A 20,843-nucleotide genomic window follows, 5' to 3' on the forward strand; every position below is an offset into this window, starting at 1 on the left:
CTGAGGACTGGTGTAAGAATTTGAATCAACAAAGTGAAGTCTTTTTAAGAAGTGAGGACATTTTGGCCGGTCCTCACTTCTAACTAAGATAGAAATTTCAGGATTTGTGTGTGTGTGTGTGAAACATGCCCATTTATTGGAAATAACATACACTGAGAAAGACAGTTGGTTGTTCCTTTGTATTTTAGTAATTTTCTCCATTATATTTATAATTTGTTAGATAATATTCTCACTGTGGTATAAATTTTATGTTTAGAATGTCTGTTATGCATTTACATTTAAACCTAAAATAGCGTATTTACCTCAACTCCCCAGTACTCTCAATTGTGAGTACATGTTGACATTTCTGAAGAGTGCAACAAATATACACAACTCCATTCTTACAATACTGGTAAATTGGTGAGGGCTGTATTAAAAATAATCAGTTGGAAAACAGAAAAAATATGTAATACTGACTGAAGGGATTTCATTAACATTTCTTTATTGCCTCTAGTTTCGTCAAGGGAAACTACAATTGAAAACAAAGTAAATGTGTAAATGATCAAAACAACATAACTTTATCTGCCACGTAATTGTAATTTTGAAAAATGTGGAGCGCTCATTTCATGAGTTGGTGGTTCCTCGACCCATGATAGCTTTCTTTGTGTTTCTCTCTGGTCTCAGTAGGATTATGTAACATTTGGGCCCAAACAGCGCCAACAAGAGGCCAAAACTGGAGGCCAGGATGGCAAATACCTCCACTGCATCTGCATATTTACCTGGTGAGCTGATGTAAGCAGGGACAAAGGCCACCCACACAGCACAGAAGATCAGCATGCTGAATGTGATGAGTTTGGCCTCATTGAAAGTGTCAGGAAGATTTCTTGACAGAAATGCAATTATAAAACTGAGGGTGGCCAGTAAGCCAATATAACCCAATAAAATTCCAAAACCAACAGTGGATCCAACTACACACTCATAAACAATCTTATCCTTGTGGTATTGTGTGTTTTTATGAGGAGTTGGTGAAGAAGAAACAAGCCAGACAGCACAGACTGCAGCTTGAATAAAAGTAAGAACCAGAACTGTTCCTCTTTGCTGTCCAGCACCAAACCACTTTAGACTGCTTTCACCTCCTGGCTTAGAAGCCTTGAACACAGCCAGAACCACCATTGTTTTTACCAGAATGCATGAGACACAAAGCACAAAGCTGATCCCAAATGCTGCATGTCTCAGTTGGCATGTCCACAATCTGGGACGTCCAATGAACAGCAGAGAACACAAGAAACATAGCTTAAGAGACAACAACAGCTGGAAACTAAGTTCAGAATTGTTGGCGCGTACTATAGGGGTACTGCGATGGTAGATAAATATCCCTAGAACAATAGCACAGATGAATGTTCCCAGTAATGAGGTGACTGTCAAGCAGATACCCAGAGGTTCCTGGTAGGAGAGGAACTCTGTTTTCTTAGGAACACAGTGGTCACGCTGGGGGCTGGACCAGAAGTCCTCTGGACAACTGATGCACTCCATAGAATCTGGACATAAGGAGAAGATAGTAAGACACATATAGGATATAATATACACAAAGTAAAAAGAAAATTAAACCATTAACACTCACTGGTCTCATTACTGATCTCTCCCTCAGAACAAGGGATGCAGTCAAAGCAGCACAAAGGTTCCCCCTTCTTTCTCACCATGCGAGTACCTGGAGTACAGCTCTCACTACAAACTGACCGGGGTGGCTATAGGAAGAATAAAGGCATTGTATATTTTAAACTATGCAACACTGCTAAAATAAGTCAAAAATAGAGTAAAATCATCAGACCTTTTTGGGTTTGAAATTCCAGAAGATCTTGTCTTCATTGATTGTAATTTCTTCACCTTTGAAGGCTGACTTTTTTACATCACCCACATTTTGAACTATAGTTCTTCCATCAGGGAGCCACAACCAATTTAGGATATCATATATTGGTAAGGCATCACCATTCTCATCAAATGACACTTGATCACCAAATGATGTGGTGAAGTTGACCTTGTCCAAGTAATTCAAAAGCTGTCATCATGCAAATAAGAAACAGAGGTAATATAAATCGACACTCACTAATCACCATTTCAAATTCAACACTCTCTACCTTCTAAAATATTGCATGCAAAGAAAGTATTTGGTTTAAAGTGAAGTCTAACTACTAATAGTAAAATGACAAGCATTTTATAAATCTTAAACTTTTGTATTGAGTCCTTCAGACTAAATGAAATTATATCATAGCACAAGATTCAGTCAACAGTTGAAGTGTAATGTGATCTCATACCTGCCACGGCTCCAGCCCTTTTAAACTTCCACAGCTGTTTCCACTGAAAGGACCTCTCCCAGGTTCGCACTGTAGCATATCATGAAGAGCATAGGCCAGAGCGTAAACAGCCTTGTATACATTATACTCTCCTCTGAGGTTGGAAATGTCCAAAAGTTCATTCTCCACAAACTCTATATCTTCCTGTCCAGTGCACAGGGCCCCCCCACCTTCCACCCAACCTGCTGGAGGTGGTGCAAATCTACACTGAAATGTGAATTCCCAAAACTGATTTACCTGAAATACAAGAACATAAAAGATGTCAAATAGTATTCTTAATTCTCAATAATTGATTGCAGACCAATGAGTTCACCGTGCTATTTTCAAAGCTGTTGTTGTGGTGTAGATCAGGACGTGTTTGTAACATGAAGTCCCTGAGCCCTGGTATTTCTCCTCGACGGATGGCAATGCCCAGTGTCCCACCCAGGTACGGCATGTAGTGAGGGCTCTGGAGGACATCAGATGCAGTCCAGCCTTCACTGGCCATCCACTGCAGGCCTGTCACATTCTGTCTTATGATCTGTGAATCAAATATTAACAAATATAGAAAATTGTTATGCAGATACAGACACAGATTTCATCATGCCACTAAAATTAATGTGATATCACTCCAAATCCATATATATAAACTGCCTTGAAATAATACCTGTTTATTTCCATACATATTTTACTGGACCAGAGAAATTTGAGTGACAAGCAAAAATACAGCTAATTTAATTTGATTAATAAAGTTATATTGCAGTTGTATTTGAAGGCCTACCTCTGCCAAGAGGTTGATCATGTGAGTCTCGTGTGCAAACACTATGACGACACGAGCTGTGGATTTCTTCATCACATCCACAATCCTCCTAAACTCAGTTAGATCATTGGACCAGGGTAAAATCTCTATGTAAGCCAGACAGCCGTCACCTGACAGACTCAGGTCGGACTGTAAAGACCTTGCAGCATAGAGTCCATAATCATCATCACTGATCAGCAGACCTGCCCAAGTCCAACCAAAGTGCTTTAGAATCTGAATCATAGCACGAACCTAAGTGAACACACAGAGGAAAAAGTGCACAGGGAAATAACAATATGTTACACAGTGAACCAAGTTTTTCGTTCGGGGACAATACCATAACTTTGATTCCAAAAAAACATCGAAGACAAATGTAAAAATATTATTATACATAATTATCTCACACAAGTTTTGACTGAAATATTATTGAAACGTTATTCTTTTCTCAAAGATTTTTACCTGGAATACATCACTTGGGATTGTTCTGTAGAAGGATGGATATTTTTGCCGGTCACTCAGGCAGGAACATGTGGCATAATAACTCACCTATGAAAGATAGAGACTGGATCGTGAAATTATTTGATTACTTTTCTTTAAAGATTGACTGCACTGCTTGAATAACTAAGACAACATTTGTAATTTGGTCTAATTAATTCAGAAGAACCATTGGATGGTCGAACAGTAAACTTACCATAGGGACTCTGTACAAACCTAACACAGAGGAGATGGCAATAGAACGTGTTGAAGAAGATTCACCAACAATCCCTATGACTGGAGGGTTTCCTAAACATTTCTCATCTAATATAGTTTGCTCCTCTTGACCATTTGCTAATGACAGTGCTGCACGGAATCCAATCCCAACATTTGCACAGTTATCATACAAACTGTATCCCAGAGTCACATTAGGCAGCAGGTTTGGGTTTCTGTTGATCTCATCAATGGCAAAGGCCATGGTCTGGACACGCCTAAATCCTACAACATCAAAACTAACACAGACATTTAACAGTTTACTACGGAACCTATGACAATAACATGCAATAGCTATGAAAACTATACATATAAACTATACATTATACAACTATAGGTTCAGGCAGCTGAATATCTACAACCATTTCAATGTTTTAAATAAATAAATCCTGAAAATATGTAATATAACTTTAACCTTTGTAACATATCTGATTATCATATCAAATTTCTGTTATTTCCTTGACAAACTCACCCATGGCAAGAAGGCTGTTGTGGCTCATAGGTGAAAGACAGGTCAGGAACGACAGAAAAGAAGTGGATTTGAAAGAGTCCACCCAGAACCACGTCTCCAGACTTGTGGATCCCATTTAGATGAAACTGTCCCTGCAACTGACAAGACGAGGAGAATGGAGGGGAGGACACTGCAGAAGAAAAGTAGGAATACAACAACATGAGCAAGTTGGTCTGTAAAAATGACTGCATGACTTCCCCCTTCCACCTGGTTTCTCCCCCTGCTGAGCTCAGTTATTACATTTTATTTTTTGTCACCCCTTTTTATTAATTTTCAGTCATGTTTATTCCCGCATACCACCCATCAGGGCAAAAGAAGTAGAAGGGGCAGAGCCTAACATGTAAAATGAATCTCGTGCGATATTTTTTTGTATTCAAGTTCAATTACTGTGAATAACAAATAATCATGTAAATAACTTTAAATTTTTGATTTGAGTGACTCATTACTGAGGCCTATGTCAGTCTGCTATACTATCTTAGTCTTCATCTTTCTTTGTTCATGTGTATTTTATGTATTTAACTTTAGAGTTCTGCAGTTTTAAACCCAAGGTAACACACTATAATGAAAAGAAAGTAATGTGAAGAGCACACCCAATTATTCACTAACTCTCAATAAAATTAATTAGAACAACTTGTAGATGGTAGACACATACAACAGAAGTTAGAGACTGCAATGTTTATGATATTACCAGCTTATGAGAACATCTGAGGTACACTGCAGACCAGAGCACTCAATACAAATTGTGTATTAATATGCCCACTGTTTGAGCATATATTTACTGTGATTTATGGAACTGTTATTGAGAAGCACTACAAGTGAGTTTATCATTATTTCATAATGCTTATTTCATAGTATCAAATAATGGTATAATGATGCACACTAGAAGCTAACGTGTGCTTCATTTACTGATGTACACCAACACATTCCCTGTAGGATGATTAATCTCCTATGCAGGATGACCTAAATCGCCTCTATTCTTTTAAATAATGATGTAATATTGCCAGTAATTTTAAACAACATTACTTTATTGCTTGTGGTTCAGTTGGGTTACTAATGTTGGATGCAAAAAATACAGATGTGGATTACATTTATTGTGAATTTGAAAAAAAAAAAAATAAAGTGTTCATTTTATGACTTGGTAGCACTTCGACCCATGATAGCTTTCTTTGTATTTCTTTCTGGTTTCAGCAGGATTATGTAACATTTAGGACCAAACAGTGCCACCAAGAGGCCAAAACTGGAGGCCAGGATGGCAAATACCTCCACTGCATCAGCATATTTGCCTGGTGAGTTTACATAAGCTGGGACAAAAGCCACCCACACAGCACAGAATATCAGCATGCTGAATGTGATGAGTTTGGCCTCATTGAAGTTATCTGGAAGATTCCTTGCTAGAAATGCTAATAGGAAGCTGAGGGTAGCCAGTAAGCCAATGTAGCTCAGTAATGCAGTAAAACCGATTGTGGACCCTACAACACACTCATAAACAATCTTATCATTGTGGTACTGTGTGTTTTTATGAGGAGTTGGTGAGGCAGAGACAATCCAAGCAGTGCAGATTGCCGCCTGGATGCAGGTAAGAGCTAAAACTGTTCCTCTCTGCTGCATAGCACCAAACCACTTCAGATTGGTTCCCCCTCCTGGCTTTGAGGCCTTGAACACAGCCAGGACAACCATGGTTTTCACCAGGATGCATGAGACACAGAGCACAAAGCTGATTCCAAATACTGCATGTCTCAGTTGGCATGTCCACAGTTTTGGTCGACCAATGAACAGCAGTGAACACAAGAAACATAGTTTAAGTGAAACCAAAAGCAGAAAGCTTAGTTCAGAATTATTGGCGCGCACCATGGGTGTACTTCGATGATAGGTGAAAATTCCTAGGACAACAGCACAGATAAATGTTCCCAGCAATGAAGCAGTTGTCAAGCAGATACCCAGAGGTTCATGATATGAGAGGAACTCTGTTTTCTTAGGAACACAGTGGTCACGCTGGGGGCTGGACCAGAAGTCATCTGGACAGCTGATGCACTCCATGGAGTCTGTCGGGAAGGAAAAGATTTTAATTAATTTTCTTAATTTCCTTCTTTTCTTGCTTTTCACTAGTAGGGGTCTCTAATGTAACAACAAGGATATAGTAGTGCACAAGTATATTACATTTTTGTAAATTGATACCCACCACTTTCATTGCTGAACTTTCCTTCAGAACAAGGGATACAATCAAAGCAGCATACAGGCTGTCCCTTCCTCCTCACAACACGTGTACCAGGGGAGCAGCTTTCACTGCAGACTGACCTAGGTGGCTATAAAGAATTGCGCAATCATTGTGGTGTTGTTATACATGATACTAAAGGAAACACAACAATAAAGATGATTAACCTGCTTAGACTTAAAGTTCCAGAAGATTTCCTCCTCATTAATTCTCAGTTCTTCACCTTTGAAGGCTGACCTTTTAACATCGCCCACACTCTGAACTTTCGTCCTTCCATCAGGGAGCCACATCCAGTTCATGATATCATATATTGGTAAGGCATCACCATTCTCATCAAATGAAACTTGGTCACCAAATGATGTGGTGAAGTTGACCTTTTCCAAATAGTACATGAGCTACAAATGAGAGAGATAAGTTTAAAAACCCATCTTACACTGAATGGTTCTCTTTCTGTGTCTTCAAATGTTTGCTGGATAACCTTGTAGCATTGCTCAGAGAGCAGTTTCTAACCTCCAGCCAAATATGTGTAATGGCTAAATCTTGTTCAATCACAACATTAGAAAGCAGAAAAGATAGATGCTAAACATTGACAGTGATGTTTCTTTTCACCAGTGGAGACTGCCCTTGGTGAGTAAAGGAATAAAGTTTTGTGCTAAAGTGAATGATTTTTCTATAGTGGCTGTGTGTGACTGTATGTGACCAGTTCAATTAGTTGATCATCTATCTCATAGAGCTGTCGTGACCTTTAGTGTGGCCAGAAAGTTTTGCAAAGCTGTTATTGGGATCTTGATCAAAAGCCAACTCTAGGCAAGTGTCATACCTAATGATTATGAGTCAGCTGTAATATGTTGGCTGGCTCCCAGAAGTGGGGTAAAAGGGTTTGAAGACCTTTGAGAGGGACACTATTTTTGTCTGTCCAACAGAAAACAGACTGTGCAGATTGGAAACTCAGTGTCACCTTGTAACTGGTGTACCCCAAGGTTCCACTCTCGGACTGATTCTATTCTGTCTCTATGTAAATGACCTACCTAAAGTTTGCCCAAATGTTAATCTGCAACTTTATGCTGATGATACAGTACTATATGCCTATGCTAAAACAAAACAAGAAGCTGCTGCAAAATTATTAGCAGCACTGGCACCTGTGTCTCATTGGCTTAATCCATCTTGTTTAGACCTGTGGTCTTTGACACAAACCACATGACTTAAAGAACATGCTAAAAAAACACAAGCACCATTAAATTCAATCTATTAAACTTCTATCACATCAGACTATTTCTTACCTAACAGCTAAATTCTATATACTGTGATATTTTCGCACATAAATTACTATTGTACAACCTGGACACTCGCAAAAGAAAGTACAGTTAAGTCTCAGTTAAGTCTCTCTTTAAGAAGGCAACTAAAGTTTTAGACAGAAACCATTTTCATTATTGTAATGTCCCAAAAAAAATAAGTATTCTTGATCTTGACAACTGCCAAATCTTTATGAATTAGTAGTGATAGTCTTAGTTACTTTATGAATGTCACAGCACCCTCATTAATCTGATCAATGTATTATTATTAGCAGTTTAAAAAAAGCGAATGAACAAATAAAAACAATTTGATGACTTTTCATCAAATTCACTTCATATTCACTGAAGAAATGTGTGTATTATTATAAGTAATATTTTTCCACAATACGATCTCCTCACGAAAATACATTTGGATTTATGTCAAGCTTTTCAGCTTTAAATACAGTATGTACCTGCCATGGCTCCAGTGTTTGCAAAGTGGCACAGCTGTGCCCGCTAAAAGGTCCTCTCCCTGGAACACAGTGCAGCAAGTCATCAAGGGCGTATGCCAGGGCGTACACAGCCTTGTAAATATTGTACTCAGGCCTGAGCTCTGACACATTCAGTAGATCTGTCGCCGTATTCGCAAGGTTTTCTTGTCCGGTGCATTGTCGTGCGCCAGGTTCCAGCACATCTGCAGCGAGTGGTTGAAATCTACACTGAAACGTGTATTCCCAAAATTGCTTGACCTGAAACGCACACAAAAACCTGTCACATTGACATAAATAATCACAACATGTCTTTGTTACAATGTGTCATAACGCTGCAACTCTCACCATACTGTTTCCATGGTTATTGTTGTGGTGTTGCTCAGGATTAATTTTTAGCAAGAAGTCCCTGAGCCCTGGTATTTCTCCTCGGCGGATGGCAATGCCCAGTGTGCCAGCTAGGTACGGCATGAAGGCAGGAGTATGGAGTCCATCAACTAATGTCCAGGCTTCGCTGGCAATCCACTGCAGGCCTGTCACATTCTGCTTCACCACCTGTGTGCATTGTGTGACACAAATAATTCATGTGTAATGCTTACAGTTTACTTTCTGGGATTTACTGAAAAGATTTTTATTTATTTTTTTCTGTTCAGAGATTTATTTAAATTTTAGTCTGCATTGTTTTGGCATATTTCGTGAAAGAGCTTGAGAATTACAATTATTACATATGAACCATAAGTATAATTGTAAATATATAGACAGGAGTAAATGTGAGCATGGATTTATTACGTTTAGGAATACTGTTACTGAACAGGATTTCTGAAATCCCAAATTAATCAGGTAAGTATAGGAACATTTTTACTAATTAAGTTTGTTTAACATCAAGAAATTCAAATAATCTGCTGCAAAGAAGTGGGTTTGATTTTAACATCAGATAAAAAAAAAGATCTAAGAGTCATTCTGTGGATTCCTAACTACTGATATATCTTCCCCAACCTCTTCCAAGAGTTGAACCAGATGCATTTGATGTGCAAACACGATGACCACACGAGCTGTAGATTTTATCATCACATCCACAATCCTCTTATATTCATTTGGATTATTGCCCCATGGCAAAATCTCTAAGTAGGCCAGACAACCTCCACCTGACTGGGCCAAGTCAGATGGAAAAGATCTGGAAACATGTAGTCCATAATCATCATCACTGACCAGAAGGCCGGCCCATGTCCAGCCAAAGTGTTTAAGTATCTGAATCATAGCACGCACCTAGGTGAACACAGATAGAAGGCATTAGTGTATAGACTGGAGCATTATAATTATGATTATTACTTGTCGATATCTTATGATAGCAGCCTATTTAATTAATGCCAAAATGGGCTTACTGGTAATAATTAAAATAGGCTGCTCCCAAGAGCTGTTAAATTGGAACACATTATTTTCAATATACAAAACACAGTTTCAGAGTTCATCTCTTTCTAATGTTTCACCTGGAAAGTATCGCTTGGGATTGTTCTGAAGAAGGATGGAAATCTTTGCCTATCACTCAGGCAGGAACATGTGGCATAATAACTCACCTATTAAGAAATAAACAGTGTGCACGAGTTAGTGGAGTCATGATAATAGTTCTTTTGTATTAACCATTTATATTAATTATGATACAGCATTTTGCATAAAATGTGGGAAACGTACAATAGGCAGTTTGAATAAACCAAGAACATTGGACATGGCAATAGAAAAAGTGGAAAAGGGATCACCCACAATCCCCACAACCGGAGGGCTCCCTAAGCAATCCTCCTGAAGCACAAGCTGCTCCTCTCGACCACTGGCCAGTGACAATGCAGCACTGAAGCTAATACCCAGTGTTGCACAGTTGTCAAAAAGACTGTATCCCAGAGTCACATTGGAAAGCAGATTGGCGTTCTTGTTGATCTCATCAATAGTAAACGCCATGGTCATGGCATGCCTGAATCCAAGACCATCAAACCTAACACACAAAATGTAAATATTAACCACTAAAATGCCTAAACATCTGTGCATGCTGTGCTGTCTTTAATTTGTGTGAGACTTACCCTTGGCAGCTTGGCTGAAGCGGCTCTGACGTGAATGTCATCTTAGGGAAGACAGAACTGTAGTGGACTTCAAATAGCCCTCCCAGAATTAAATCACCAGGCTTGTGCATGCCATTAAGATTAAACTTACTTTGTAATTTACACAATGGAGGGAGAGAAAAACACTCAAAAAAGAAAAAGGCAGAACTGATCACCATATAGATATACACAAGGAAATATCTGACAATAACGGCCCCCATAACTCTACTCCTTTCCTCTGGTCTATTGTACATGCAGAAGTACTCCAAGGTACTTTTATATACCATGCTTGGTCTCCTCCTTTTGTCATTGGGGCGTGGAGAACACGGATGATGGAAAGGATAGGCATTTCATAATAACTGTTTTGCATCTACATTAGGTGATATTCTTACTACAAGCAAGAATACATATTTCATTTTCATTTTGTAATGTTCCCAGTCACTTACTTTGAGAAAGGCCATTTAAGATTTTGAGCTACAGTCACAACATGTGGTGATTTATTAATTCACATCATTAAGATGACGAAATACACGAAATATTTACTACCTTGTTTAAAGTAACAACCAACAAAAAACACATTTTATTCTTTATTTATAGTCTTATCATTATGCTAGAAAGGATTTCAATTAAATGCTCCTTGTGTTTAGGATAGAGGATGGAGTTGGCAAAAATGTAATATCTATCTATCTATCTATCTATCTATCTATCTATCTATCTATCTATCTATCTATCTATCTATCTATCTATCTATCTATCTATCTATCTATCTATCTATATAAACTATGTTTGTTGGTGTATCATCGTTTACACTGAAATGAGCCCTTTATATCTATCTTGTGAATCTAATCATAGGTAAAATAAAATCTCAATCCAGCTGACATTTGCTATACTTTATGGTTTAGTGGTACCTCTACCCATGATAGCTTTCTTTGTGTTCCTCTCTGGTCTCAGTAGGATTATGTAACATTTGGGTCCAAACAGCGCCACCAAGAGGCCAAAACTGGAGGCCAGGATGGCAAATACCTCCACTGCATCTGCATATTTACCTGGTGAGCTGATGTAAGCAGGGACAAAGGCCACCCACACAGCACAGAAGATTAACATGCTGAATGTGATGAGTTTGGCCTCATTGAAACTGTCTGGAAGATTCCTGGCCAGAAATGCAATCAGAAAACTGAGGAAGGCCAGTAAGCAAATATAGCCCAATAAAACTGCAAACCCAACAGTGGACCCAACTACACACTCATAAACAATCTTATCCTTGTGGTATTGTGTGTTTTTGTGAGGAGTTGGTGAAGAAGAAACAAGCCAGGCGGTGCAGATTGCAGCTTGAATGCAAGTAAGAACCAGAACTGTTCCTCTCTGCTGCATTAAACCAAACCACTTTAGACTGCTTTCACCTCCTGGCTTAGAGGCCTTGAACACAGCCAGGACTACCATGGTTTTTACCAAGATGCATGATACACAAAGCACAAAGCTGATCCCAAATGCTGCATGTCTCAGTTGGCACATCCACAATCTGGGACGTCCAATGAATAACAGTGAACACAAGAAACATAGCTTAAGAGACAACAACAGCTGGAAACTAAGTTCAGAATTGTTGGCGCGTACTATAGGGGTACTGCGATGGTAGATAAATATCCCTAGAACAATAGCACAGATAAATGTGCCCAGTAATGAGATGACTGTCAAGCAGATACCCAGAGGTTCCTGGTAGGAGAGGAACTCTGTTTTCTTAGGAACACAGTGGTCACGCTGGGGGCTGGACCAGAAGTCCTCTGGACAACTGATGCACTCCATAGAATCTGAACATAAGGAGAAGACACATATGGGGTGTAATATATACAAAGTAAAAAGAAAGAATAAAAACTATTAAAACGTCATTACTCACTGGTTTCATTACTGATCTCTCCTTCAGAACAAGGGATGCAGTCAAAGCAGCACACAGGTTCCCCCTTCTTTCTCACCATTCGGGTCCCTGGGGGACAGCTCTCACTACACGCTGACCGGGGTGGCTAAAGAGAGAAAAAATAATCATAGGTTACTCTGCAACAATCATGTTATGAGTCTATTGACGAACAAAGGATGTAAGGAAAAATCAGTCGGAACCTTTCTGGGTTCAAAGTTCCAGAAGATCTTGTCTTCATTAATTGTGAGTTCTTCACCTTTGAAGGCTGACTTTTTAACTTCACCCACATTCTGAACTATAGTTTTTCCATCAGGGAGCCACAGCCAATTCATGACATCATATATTGGTAGGGCATCACCATTCTCATCAAATGACACTTGGTCACCAAATGATGTGGTGAAGTTGACCTTTTCCAGGTAATAGAGAAGCTGTCAAAAGACAAAAGCTCATCTTCTAAGAATATTACAATTTATCTCAACTGTTTTCATTTAATCCTACATGCTAAGATCTATTGATCTAATGTAAAAATGTAAAAAGCTCAGGATTTAGACAACAGGTAAAGTGTCACATGATATCACACCTGCCACGGCTCCAGCCCTTTCAAATTTCCACAGCTGTTTCCACTGAAAGGACCTCTCCCAGGTTCACACTGCAGCATCTCGTGAAGAGCATAGGCCAGAGCGTAAACTGCCTTGTATACATTATACTCTGGTCTGAGCTCTGAAATGTCCAAGAACTCACTCTCCACAAAGTCTAGATTTTCTTGTCCAGTGCACAGAGCTCCCCCACCTTGCACCCAGCCTTCTGGAGGTGGTGCGAATCTACACTGAAATGCGAATTCCCAAAACTGATGTATCTAAAATACAGCAAAATGTGTCTTTTAAAAACAAACAATCTAATAATCTTGAAAATGCTAGATTGTAGGGTTAAAATGTCACCATATTATTTCCATAGCTGTTGTTGTGGTACAGATCAGGACGTGTTTGTAACAGGAAGTCCCTCAGCTCTGGTATTTCTCCTCGACGGATGGCAATGCCCAGTGTACCACCCAGGTACGGCATGAAACGAGGGGTCTGGAGAACAGCAGCTGCTGTCCAGGCTTCACTGGCCATCCACTGCAGGCCTGTCACATTCTGCCTCACCACCTGTGAATCATATCATAATAAACACAGAAATGTTAGATTTTGTCATGCCACTGAAGTGAAGTCGCATGTATACATTCACACAGATGCTACCCATGTTTAACACAGTAACGATGTATTCATAACTGAAGTTCATGTGTGTTGTGTTAAGGTGCATATGTTACTATAACTTGCACTTTTCAGTCAGACATGCACAACATGTACAATTTTACAATTAAATTAAATCATATTTGAGTTTTATTTCAAATCACCTCTTCCATGAGGTTGATCATGTGACTCTCATGTGCAAACACTATGACAACACGAGCTGTGGATTTCTTCATCACATCCACAATCCTCCTTAGTTCAGTTAAATCATTGGCCCAGGGTAAAACCTCTATATAAGCCAGACAGCCGTCACCAGACAGACTCAGGTCAGATCGGAAGGATCTGGCTGCGTGGAGTCCATAATCATCATCACTGACCAGCAGACCTGCCCAAGTCCAACCAAAGTGCTTTAGAATCTGAATCATAGCACGAACCTAAGAGAACATGGACGAAGAGGGATAAGTGCATAGAGTAGAATCATACTGCAGTGAACCATATGTAGTCATTGCCTTCCAGCTTTGTTTTCTGAGACAACACAATTCCATGAATGTTTTGTTTTTTAACAGACAATAGAAACCTGCATTTTAATGCTTTCACCTGGAAAGCGTCACTTGGGATCGTCCTAAAGAAGGATGGATACTTCTGCCGGTCACTCAGGCAGGCGCATGTAGCAAAATAACTCACCTGTAAAAGACACTATTTAAAGTCTTGTTCAACTTGAAACTAAATACAAATGATTTAAGAGATTTATTAGAAAATTAGCCAGAAACTTACCATAGGTATTCTGTACAAACCTAACACAGAGGAGATGGCAATAGAACGTGTAGAGGAAGAATCACCCACAATCCCCAGAACTGGAGGGTTTCCTACACAACTGTCATCTAACACAACTGTCTCCTCTTGACCATTGACTAATGACAGCGCCGCACGAAAACCAATTCCAACACTGACACAGTTATCGTACAGACTGTATCCCAGAGTCACATTAGGTAGCAGATTTGGGTTTCTGTTGATCTCATCAATAGCAAAGGCCATGGTCTGTGCCTGCCTAAAGCCTAGGATATCAAAACTAACAAAAAAATACCAAAAATTGAGGTGGTTTATACAACAACATACACCAAGTATCCAGCAACATGCAACACAAAGATATACTGAGGTTGTGTAAATGTTACAAAATGCAATATATACGATGGTATTTCTGTAAAATTTATGAAATTTAACTTCCACATATGCAATTAATTTTCCCCCAGTTTTTCATCTTGTTTGATGTACTGACAGACTCACCCATGGCAAGTAGGTTGTTGTGGCTCTGAGGTAAAAGACAGGTCAGGAAATACAGAAAAGAAGTGGATTTCAAACAGTCCACCCAGAACCACATCTCCAGACTTGTGCATCCCATTTAGATGAAACTGTCCCTGTGTCCGACATGACGAGGAAAATGGAGAACTGGACGCAGCGGGAAAACAGTAAGAATTCAAGAATATAAGCAAGAGCAAGTTGATGCATAAAACTGACCACATCACTTTAATCTCTCTCTTTTTTTTTTTTTTTTAACTTTACTGAGTTTAGTCATTATGTTTTAAAGCTTTGTCATCCCCTTTTATTGACTTGGAGTAGTGGTTAATCCTCAACGCCACCCATCGGGGCACAAAAAGTGGCAGGGGCAGGGCCTAAAATGCATTTCATCTGAGACAGGTTTACTTAGTCACGAGCAATTAATGTCGACCTCTTTTAATTTTTTTTAATTCCACACTGAGTGAACTTTACTGTGTGTGTTGAGTTGTAAACAAATATCCGAGTGTACTTTTTTTTATAAAATTCAGATACTTCAGATTTTTCAAGTTTTAAACCTGTGCATATGCATTAGTTTATGTAGTTCATAGGTATGTGTTAAACGGGCAACTTCCAATAAACTCATCCAGTGCAAAGACTGGCCTTGTGTAAATGGGATTCACACACTTTAACGAAGGAAAAGTAAAATGACCACTAGATGGTAGCAGCACACTAAAACAGCTGGTGACTGCACTGTTTGTTTGATTGATGAGAAATTTTACTGTATGTGTCTGGCATCCATACAAACCACCTTGACCATCAAATTTGCAGCGATAAACAATCCAAGAGGGACAGCCACATATGATATGTACATATAGTCTGACTATGGTATTCACAAATCTACACAGTCCACAAGATCGACTGAAATAATGATGTTTTAATGCAATGCATTTCAATATAATTTCTTTATTGCTTCTAGTTCAGTTGTTCAGATGACAGCTGAATGTAAAATACAAACTTGATCACATAAATTAGTGCATCTGTAGAATCTAAAGTCACAGTTTTATAGCTTGGTGGTGGCTCGACCCATGATAGCTTTCTTCGTGTTCCTCTCTGGTCTCAACAGGATTATATAACATTTGGGCCCAAACAGCGCCACCAAGAGGCCAAAACTGGAGGCCAGAATGGCAAATACCTCCACCGCATCGGCGTATTTGCCTGGTGAGTTTACATAAGCTGGGACAAAGGCCACCCACACAGCACAGAAGATGAGCATGCTGAATGTGATGAGTTTGGCCTCATTGAAGTTGTCTGGAAGATTCCTTGCTAAAAATGCCAAAAGGAAGCTGAGGATGGCCAGTACACCAATGTAACCAAGTAGAACTGCAAATCCAATGGTGGACCCAACTGCGCACTCATAAACAATCTTGTCATTGTGGTATTGTGTGTTTTTATGAGGGACTGGTGAGGAAGAAACCAGCCAGGCAGAAGAGATTGCTGCTTGAATGCAAGTAAGAGCCAGAACTGTTCCTCTCTGCTGTCCAGCACCAAACCACTTCAAAATGGAACCACCTCCTGGTTTAGAGGCATTGAACACAGCCAGTACCACCATGGTTTTTACCAGGATGCATGAAACACAAAGCACAAAGCTGATCCCAAATGCTGCATGTCTCAGCTGGCACGTCCACACTCTGGGTCTTCCAATGAATAACAGTGAACACAGGAAACATAGCTTAAGAGACACCAACAGGAGGAAGCTCAGTTCCGAATTGTTAGCACGCACCATGGGTGTACGACGATGATATGTAAAGATACCCAGGACAATAGCACAGATAAATGTGCCCAGCAATGAGGTGGTTGTAAGGCAGATACCAAGAGGTTCATAATAGGAGAGGAATTCTGTTTTCTTAGGAACACAGTGGTCACGCTGGGTGTTGGACCAGAAGTCCTCTGGACAACTGATGCACTCCATGGAGTCTGAAGAAGGTCAGAAAAATTCTTACTGTACAGCATATACAGTAATAGCGGACGATCAATGTCTTCAGTAAAATAAAACAACTGAAACACTCACTGGTTGTATTGCTGATCTTTCCATCCGAGCAAGAGATGCAATCATAACAGCAAACAGGTTCCCCTTTCCTTCTGGCAATGCGGGTACCTGGAGGACAGCTCTCACTGCACACTGACCGTGGTGGCTGTAGTGAGAACAAAACACATTATTATCTCTTACTAAATCCAAGTCCAACATTTGAAAATTGAGCTGTCTGGAAAGCAGAAACAACCTCTTTTGATTCAAAGTTCCAGTAGATTTTCTCTTCATCAAGTGTGAGCTGTTCACCTTTGAAGGCCGACTTTCTAACTTCACCCACATTCTGAACTATAGTTTTTCCATCGGGGAGCCACATCCAGTTCATGACATCATATATTGGCAAGGCATCCCCATTTTCATCAAAAGATACTTCATCACCAAATGATGTAGTGAAGTTGACCTTTTGGAAATAATGTACAAGCTAGAAATGGAAGACAGAAAAAAAGCTTGAGAATGTGGTACTCCTTTTCATTGCACAAAAACTGTTAAATGAGACAGCTATTTGTGGTTTCTGCCCTCACAATGAGCCGCCAGAAGAAAATTGGAATGTAATCTGATACTGCACCTGCCATGGCTCCAGTGTTTGCAAAGTGGCACAGCTGTGCCCACTGAAAGGCCCTCTCCCTGGCTCACACTGAAGGATATCGTTAAGAGCGTAGGCCAGAGCATACACAGCCTTGTAGACATTATACTCAGGCCTTAGGTCAGAAACATCCAAAAACTCTGTCTCCACGTGTTCAATATTTTCCTGTCCAGTGCATAGTGCTCCGCCACCTTCCAACCAACCTGCTGGATCAAACTTACACTGAAATATGTACTCCCAAAACTGTCTTACCTGCAACAGAAATTACACCACAATAGATAATTAATTCCTTTAATGTAGCAGTTACATATTTATTTAAGTATAAGCTTAAACTTACCAGGTTATTTTCATAGTTGTCATTTTGGTCAGGACGTATTTGTAACAGGAAGTCCCTGAGCCCTGGTATTTCTCCTCGACGGATGGCAATGCCCAGTGTGCCACCCAGGTACGGCATAAGGTGAGGGGTCTGGAGCACAGGAGCTGTTGCCAAGGCTTCGCTGGCCATCCACTGTAGGCCTGTCACATTCTGCCTCACCACCTGGAATTATTACTCACTTTAATGTTGATCTGCATACAAAAATCTATTGATAAAAGAGGAGTCATTTGTTTCAAAAGTGCTACTGCATTTCTGTTCACAATTATTTAACCTATTTAATCTGCATCGCAGAATTTTAATGCACTGAAAAAAGCCAAGGTATAAAAATATGTAAGGTATATAGGTAATGTAACTGAAAACTTTCAGCTAATGAACATCAAACTTTTCTATTTCTTGTTACCATAACAGTACATTCAGTCATTGTCATTTAGTAAGTACATTTTAGGTAAATAAATAAATTAAATTAGTAATCATATTATCATGGGTTTCTAAATGATATTATATGATGTCCAACCTCTTCCATTAGTTGTAACATGTGGATCTCATGTGCAAACACTATGACCACACGAGCTGTGGAAGTCTTCATCAAGTGTACGATCCTCCTGAGTTCACCCAGGTCACTGTCCCAGGGCAAAACCTCCAGGTAGGCCAGACAGCCTCTACCGGCATCAACCAGGTCCGATTGGAAGGATCGGGCAACATGGAGTCCATAATCATCATCACTGACCAGCAGGCCCACCCACGTCCAGCCAAAGTGTTTTAAAATCTCAATCATTGCACTCACCTAAGAGCAAATATATCACTGTAAACAGATTAGTATGGAGACTCTTATGCAGCTGAATTAAGTTATTCCAACCTAATAGTTTATATTTCTTCCTTTATTAAATAACACTGAAAAATGAGAAGGTCTATATCATTAGGTACCATTTCTACAAGCTTGTTGTATTGCCTTAAAACAGGTGTAATTTGCAGTTCTCAACTTGGTTACTGTGTTTCACCTGGAAAGCATCATTTGGGATTGTTCTAAAGAAGGTTGGGAACCGCTGCCGATCACTCAGGCAGGAACATGTGGCAAAATAACTCACCTACAAATAAACATATCACCATATCACATACCAAGCTTCTGAAATAGTCAGACAGCATATTTTCACATATTAACAATTCACTTAAGATAAAATCCATCCAAAATGTACATGTAAATTAAAAATATGTCATTACAAAAGATAGAAGACAAGAAATGTGAATCTTACCATGGGCATTTTGAACAAACCTAGCACACTGGACATGGCAATAGAAAAGGTTGAATAGTGATCACCCACAATCCCAAGGACTGGAGGGGAACCTAAACAATTCTCCTGAAGCAAAAACTGCTTCTCCCGGCCACTTGCCAGCGACAACGCACCACTGAGTCCGACAAGAAGTGCACCACAGTTGTCATAAAGACTGTATCCCAGAGTCACATTAGGTAGAAGGTTGGGGTTCTTGTTGATCTCATCGATAGCAAAGGCCATAGTCATGGCATGCCTGAACCCTAGAATATCAAAGCTAACACACAAGATGTCAGTATCAATCGCTGAATTTAAAAATATCTTATATATACTGCTCTGAAAAGAAAGAATAACTTGCACATCTCCATGCGGATGCTGCGTGTGCATGTGCTGTACTTACCCTTTGCAGCGTGGCTGCTGGGGTTTGGAGGTAAATGTCCGCTCGGAGAAGACCGAGGTGTAGTGGACCTCAAAGAGGCCACCAAATATCACATCACCAGGCTTGTGCACTTCATTAAGAAGAAACTTTCCTTGTAATTTACAAGATGGGGAAAGCGAGGAAGACACGGCATAGAAAGAGGAGGAAAAGAAATAAAGCAAGCTAATGCAGACACACACACGCATAACGCTGTCATGAAATCCCCCCATTACTGCCCTCTTTGCTTCACACCTGTTTCTACTCTCCTTACCTGTTTCTGTTCTCGTTCCAAGGTTACTTAATCTTATATGCGGGTCTACGTCATTCTTGTCTGCACACTTCCTGTCATTGTTCTTTCACAACACCCATCAAAGGCTATGGGGGCTGGACATAATACACGTCAACTTAATTATGTTAGTATTACATAGACAATATAATATATAAGCTAAATAAGGCACACAATAATGTATTTTTTTTTCTTGGAAACCACTTTAATGTTAAGAGTAGTATCTTCATGGATGTTACATAAAGGCCTTACAGGAAGGAAGACCCATGTCCATTCTCTGATGAGTCACAACTGTTTTGGAGGCACTAGGGAAGATCTACACAATATTAGGAAGGTTGTCATAATGGTATATCAGATCTGTGCACTGGCATGTACATTTCAGTTCCATTCCGATCACAGGGAGTTGATTCAGTACATTGTTTTCATGTAAAAACATAAAAAATTGCATTGCACCTCAGAAACATTGTTTAATTACAAGCCTGATAATATTACCCCATAAAGGTGATCAACTTTTCTGTTCGAGGTCGAGGAGAATTTGGTTAGCAAGAGATACCAAGAGAAGAGGTGCTACGGACCAAATTCAAAGCTAGGAGGAGTTTGAGTACAAACAATGGTTAAAACATAACAAAGTGACTCAACAAATTTAAACCTCTTGACTGCTGGATTTATCCAGCAGATGAGTATAACACCTACAGATAGGCTGTCAAACTTTCAAGTTTATCTGTAGAAGACTGGTGCTGGTGTTATCCTGAGGAGACACACACTTGCACAGTATATGCGCGGGTGTTCTCACAGAGACGACCAACCAACCATGGTTGCTCCATATTATTTTTATTTTTTTTCTAATGCATATAAGTAGCAAAAAATCATAATTATATTCAGAAAAAAGACTATATGTATATATAATTGTAAAGACTGAGTAATATGGTTAGTTTTGAGATGGTAGAGCAGGCTAATACAATGCTCTTTGCATTAACTGTCACACTTTG

At 39.6% G+C, this 20,843-nt stretch overlaps 4 protein-coding genes across 4 annotated transcripts; all 4 read right to left on the reverse strand.

Moving 5' to 3' along the window:
• Window positions 1–603: 603 nt before the first annotated feature.
• LOC125013658 (extracellular calcium-sensing receptor-like) lies at window positions 604–4,075 on the reverse strand. Its single transcript, XM_047594514.1, has 8 exons — window positions 3,800–4,075; window positions 3,568–3,654; window positions 3,091–3,360; window positions 2,644–2,850; window positions 2,292–2,567; window positions 1,808–2,035; window positions 1,601–1,724; window positions 604–1,517 (listed from the first exon to the last, which is right to left on the reverse strand). The coding sequence occupies exons 1-8, from the start codon at window positions 4,058–4,060 to the stop codon at window positions 604–606; spliced, it is 2,367 nt and encodes a 788-aa protein (XP_047450470.1). The 5' UTR covers window positions 4,061–4,075.
• Window positions 4,076–5,494: 1,419 nt separating this feature from the next.
• On the reverse strand, window positions 5,495–10,543 carry LOC125013667 (extracellular calcium-sensing receptor-like). Its single transcript, XM_047594536.1, has 9 exons — window positions 10,407–10,543; window positions 10,027–10,321; window positions 9,825–9,911; window positions 9,334–9,603; window positions 8,680–8,892; window positions 8,323–8,598; window positions 6,746–6,973; window positions 6,546–6,669; window positions 5,495–6,408 (listed from the first exon to the last, which is right to left on the reverse strand). Exons 1-9 carry the CDS (start codon window positions 10,514–10,516, stop codon window positions 5,495–5,497), a joined length of 2,517 nt encoding a protein of 838 aa, XP_047450492.1. The 5' UTR covers window positions 10,517–10,543.
• Window positions 10,544–11,315: 772 nt separating this feature from the next.
• On the reverse strand, window positions 11,316–15,013 carry LOC125013834 (extracellular calcium-sensing receptor-like). Its single transcript, XM_047594736.1, has 9 exons — window positions 14,847–15,013; window positions 14,337–14,631; window positions 14,160–14,246; window positions 13,727–13,996; window positions 13,272–13,478; window positions 12,914–13,189; window positions 12,534–12,761; window positions 12,316–12,439; window positions 11,316–12,229 (listed from the first exon to the last, which is right to left on the reverse strand). Exons 1-9 carry the CDS (start codon window positions 14,954–14,956, stop codon window positions 11,316–11,318), a joined length of 2,511 nt encoding a protein of 836 aa, XP_047450692.1. The 5' UTR covers window positions 14,957–15,013.
• An 884-nt stretch (window positions 15,014–15,897) lies between these two features.
• Window positions 15,898–19,414, reverse strand: LOC125013835 (extracellular calcium-sensing receptor-like). The gene is made up of 8 exons (XM_047594737.1): window positions 19,133–19,414; window positions 18,881–18,967; window positions 18,397–18,666; window positions 17,844–18,044; window positions 17,489–17,758; window positions 17,117–17,344; window positions 16,906–17,029; window positions 15,898–16,811 (listed from the first exon to the last, which is right to left on the reverse strand). The coding sequence occupies exons 1-8, from the start codon at window positions 19,397–19,399 to the stop codon at window positions 15,898–15,900; spliced, it is 2,361 nt and encodes a 786-aa protein (XP_047450693.1). The 5' UTR covers window positions 19,400–19,414.
• Between the last annotated feature and the right edge of the window lie 1,429 nt (window positions 19,415–20,843).

The sequence above is a fragment of the Mugil cephalus genome, chromosome 9 (genome assembly GCF_022458985.1).
Source record: "Mugil cephalus isolate CIBA_MC_2020 chromosome 9, CIBA_Mcephalus_1.1, whole genome shotgun sequence".
NCBI classification, from domain to species: Eukaryota; Metazoa; Chordata; class Actinopteri; order Mugiliformes; family Mugilidae; genus Mugil; species Mugil cephalus.

Excerpts from the sequence above, each read along its gene's own strand:
- LOC125013658 (XM_047594514.1), bottom strand. The coding sequence starts at position 4,060 with ATGGCCTTTGCCATTGATGAGATCAACAGAAACCCAAACCTGCTGCCT. Across the intron at positions 2,036-2,291 it reads AAGGGCTGGAGCCGTGGCAG|CTTTTGAATTACTTGGACAA; the intron begins GTATGAGATCAC and ends GCATGATGACAG. Across the intron at positions 1,518-1,600 it reads AGAGATCAGTAATGAGACCA|ATTCTATGGAGTGCATCAGT; the intron begins GTGAGTGTTAAT and ends CCTTATGTCCAG.
- LOC125013667 (XM_047594536.1), bottom strand. The coding sequence starts at position 10,516 with ATGCACAAGCCTGGTGATTTAATTCTGGGAGGGCTATTTGAAGTCCAC. Across the intron at positions 9,912-10,026 it reads GTTTATTCAAACTGCCTATT|GTGAGTTATTATGCCACATG; the intron begins GTACGTTTCCCA and ends ATTTCTTAATAG. Across the intron at positions 6,409-6,545 it reads AAAGTTCAGCAATGAAAGTG|ACTCCATGGAGTGCATCAGC; the intron begins GTGGGTATCAAT and ends CCTTCCCGACAG.
- LOC125013834 (XM_047594736.1), bottom strand. The coding sequence starts at position 14,956 with ATGCACAAGTCTGGAGATGTGGTTCTGGGTGGACTGTTTGAAATCCAC. Across the intron at positions 14,247-14,336 it reads GTTTGTACAGAATACCTATG|GTGAGTTATTTTGCTACATG; the intron begins GTAAGTTTCTGG and ends TGTCTTTTACAG. Across the intron at positions 12,230-12,315 it reads AGAGATCAGTAATGAAACCA|ATTCTATGGAGTGCATCAGT; the intron begins GTGAGTAATGAC and ends CCTTATGTTCAG.
- LOC125013835 (XM_047594737.1), bottom strand. The coding sequence starts at position 19,399 with ATGACTATGGCCTTTGCTATCGATGAGATCAACAAGAACCCCAACCTT. Across the intron at positions 18,667-18,880 it reads TCCCAAATGATGCTTTCCAG|GTGAGTGCAATGATTGAGAT; the intron begins GTGAAACACAGT and ends ATTTGCTCTTAG. Across the intron at positions 17,345-17,488 it reads AAACACTGGAGCCATGGCAG|CTTGTACATTATTTCCAAAA; the intron begins GTGCAGTATCAG and ends TTCCATTTCTAG.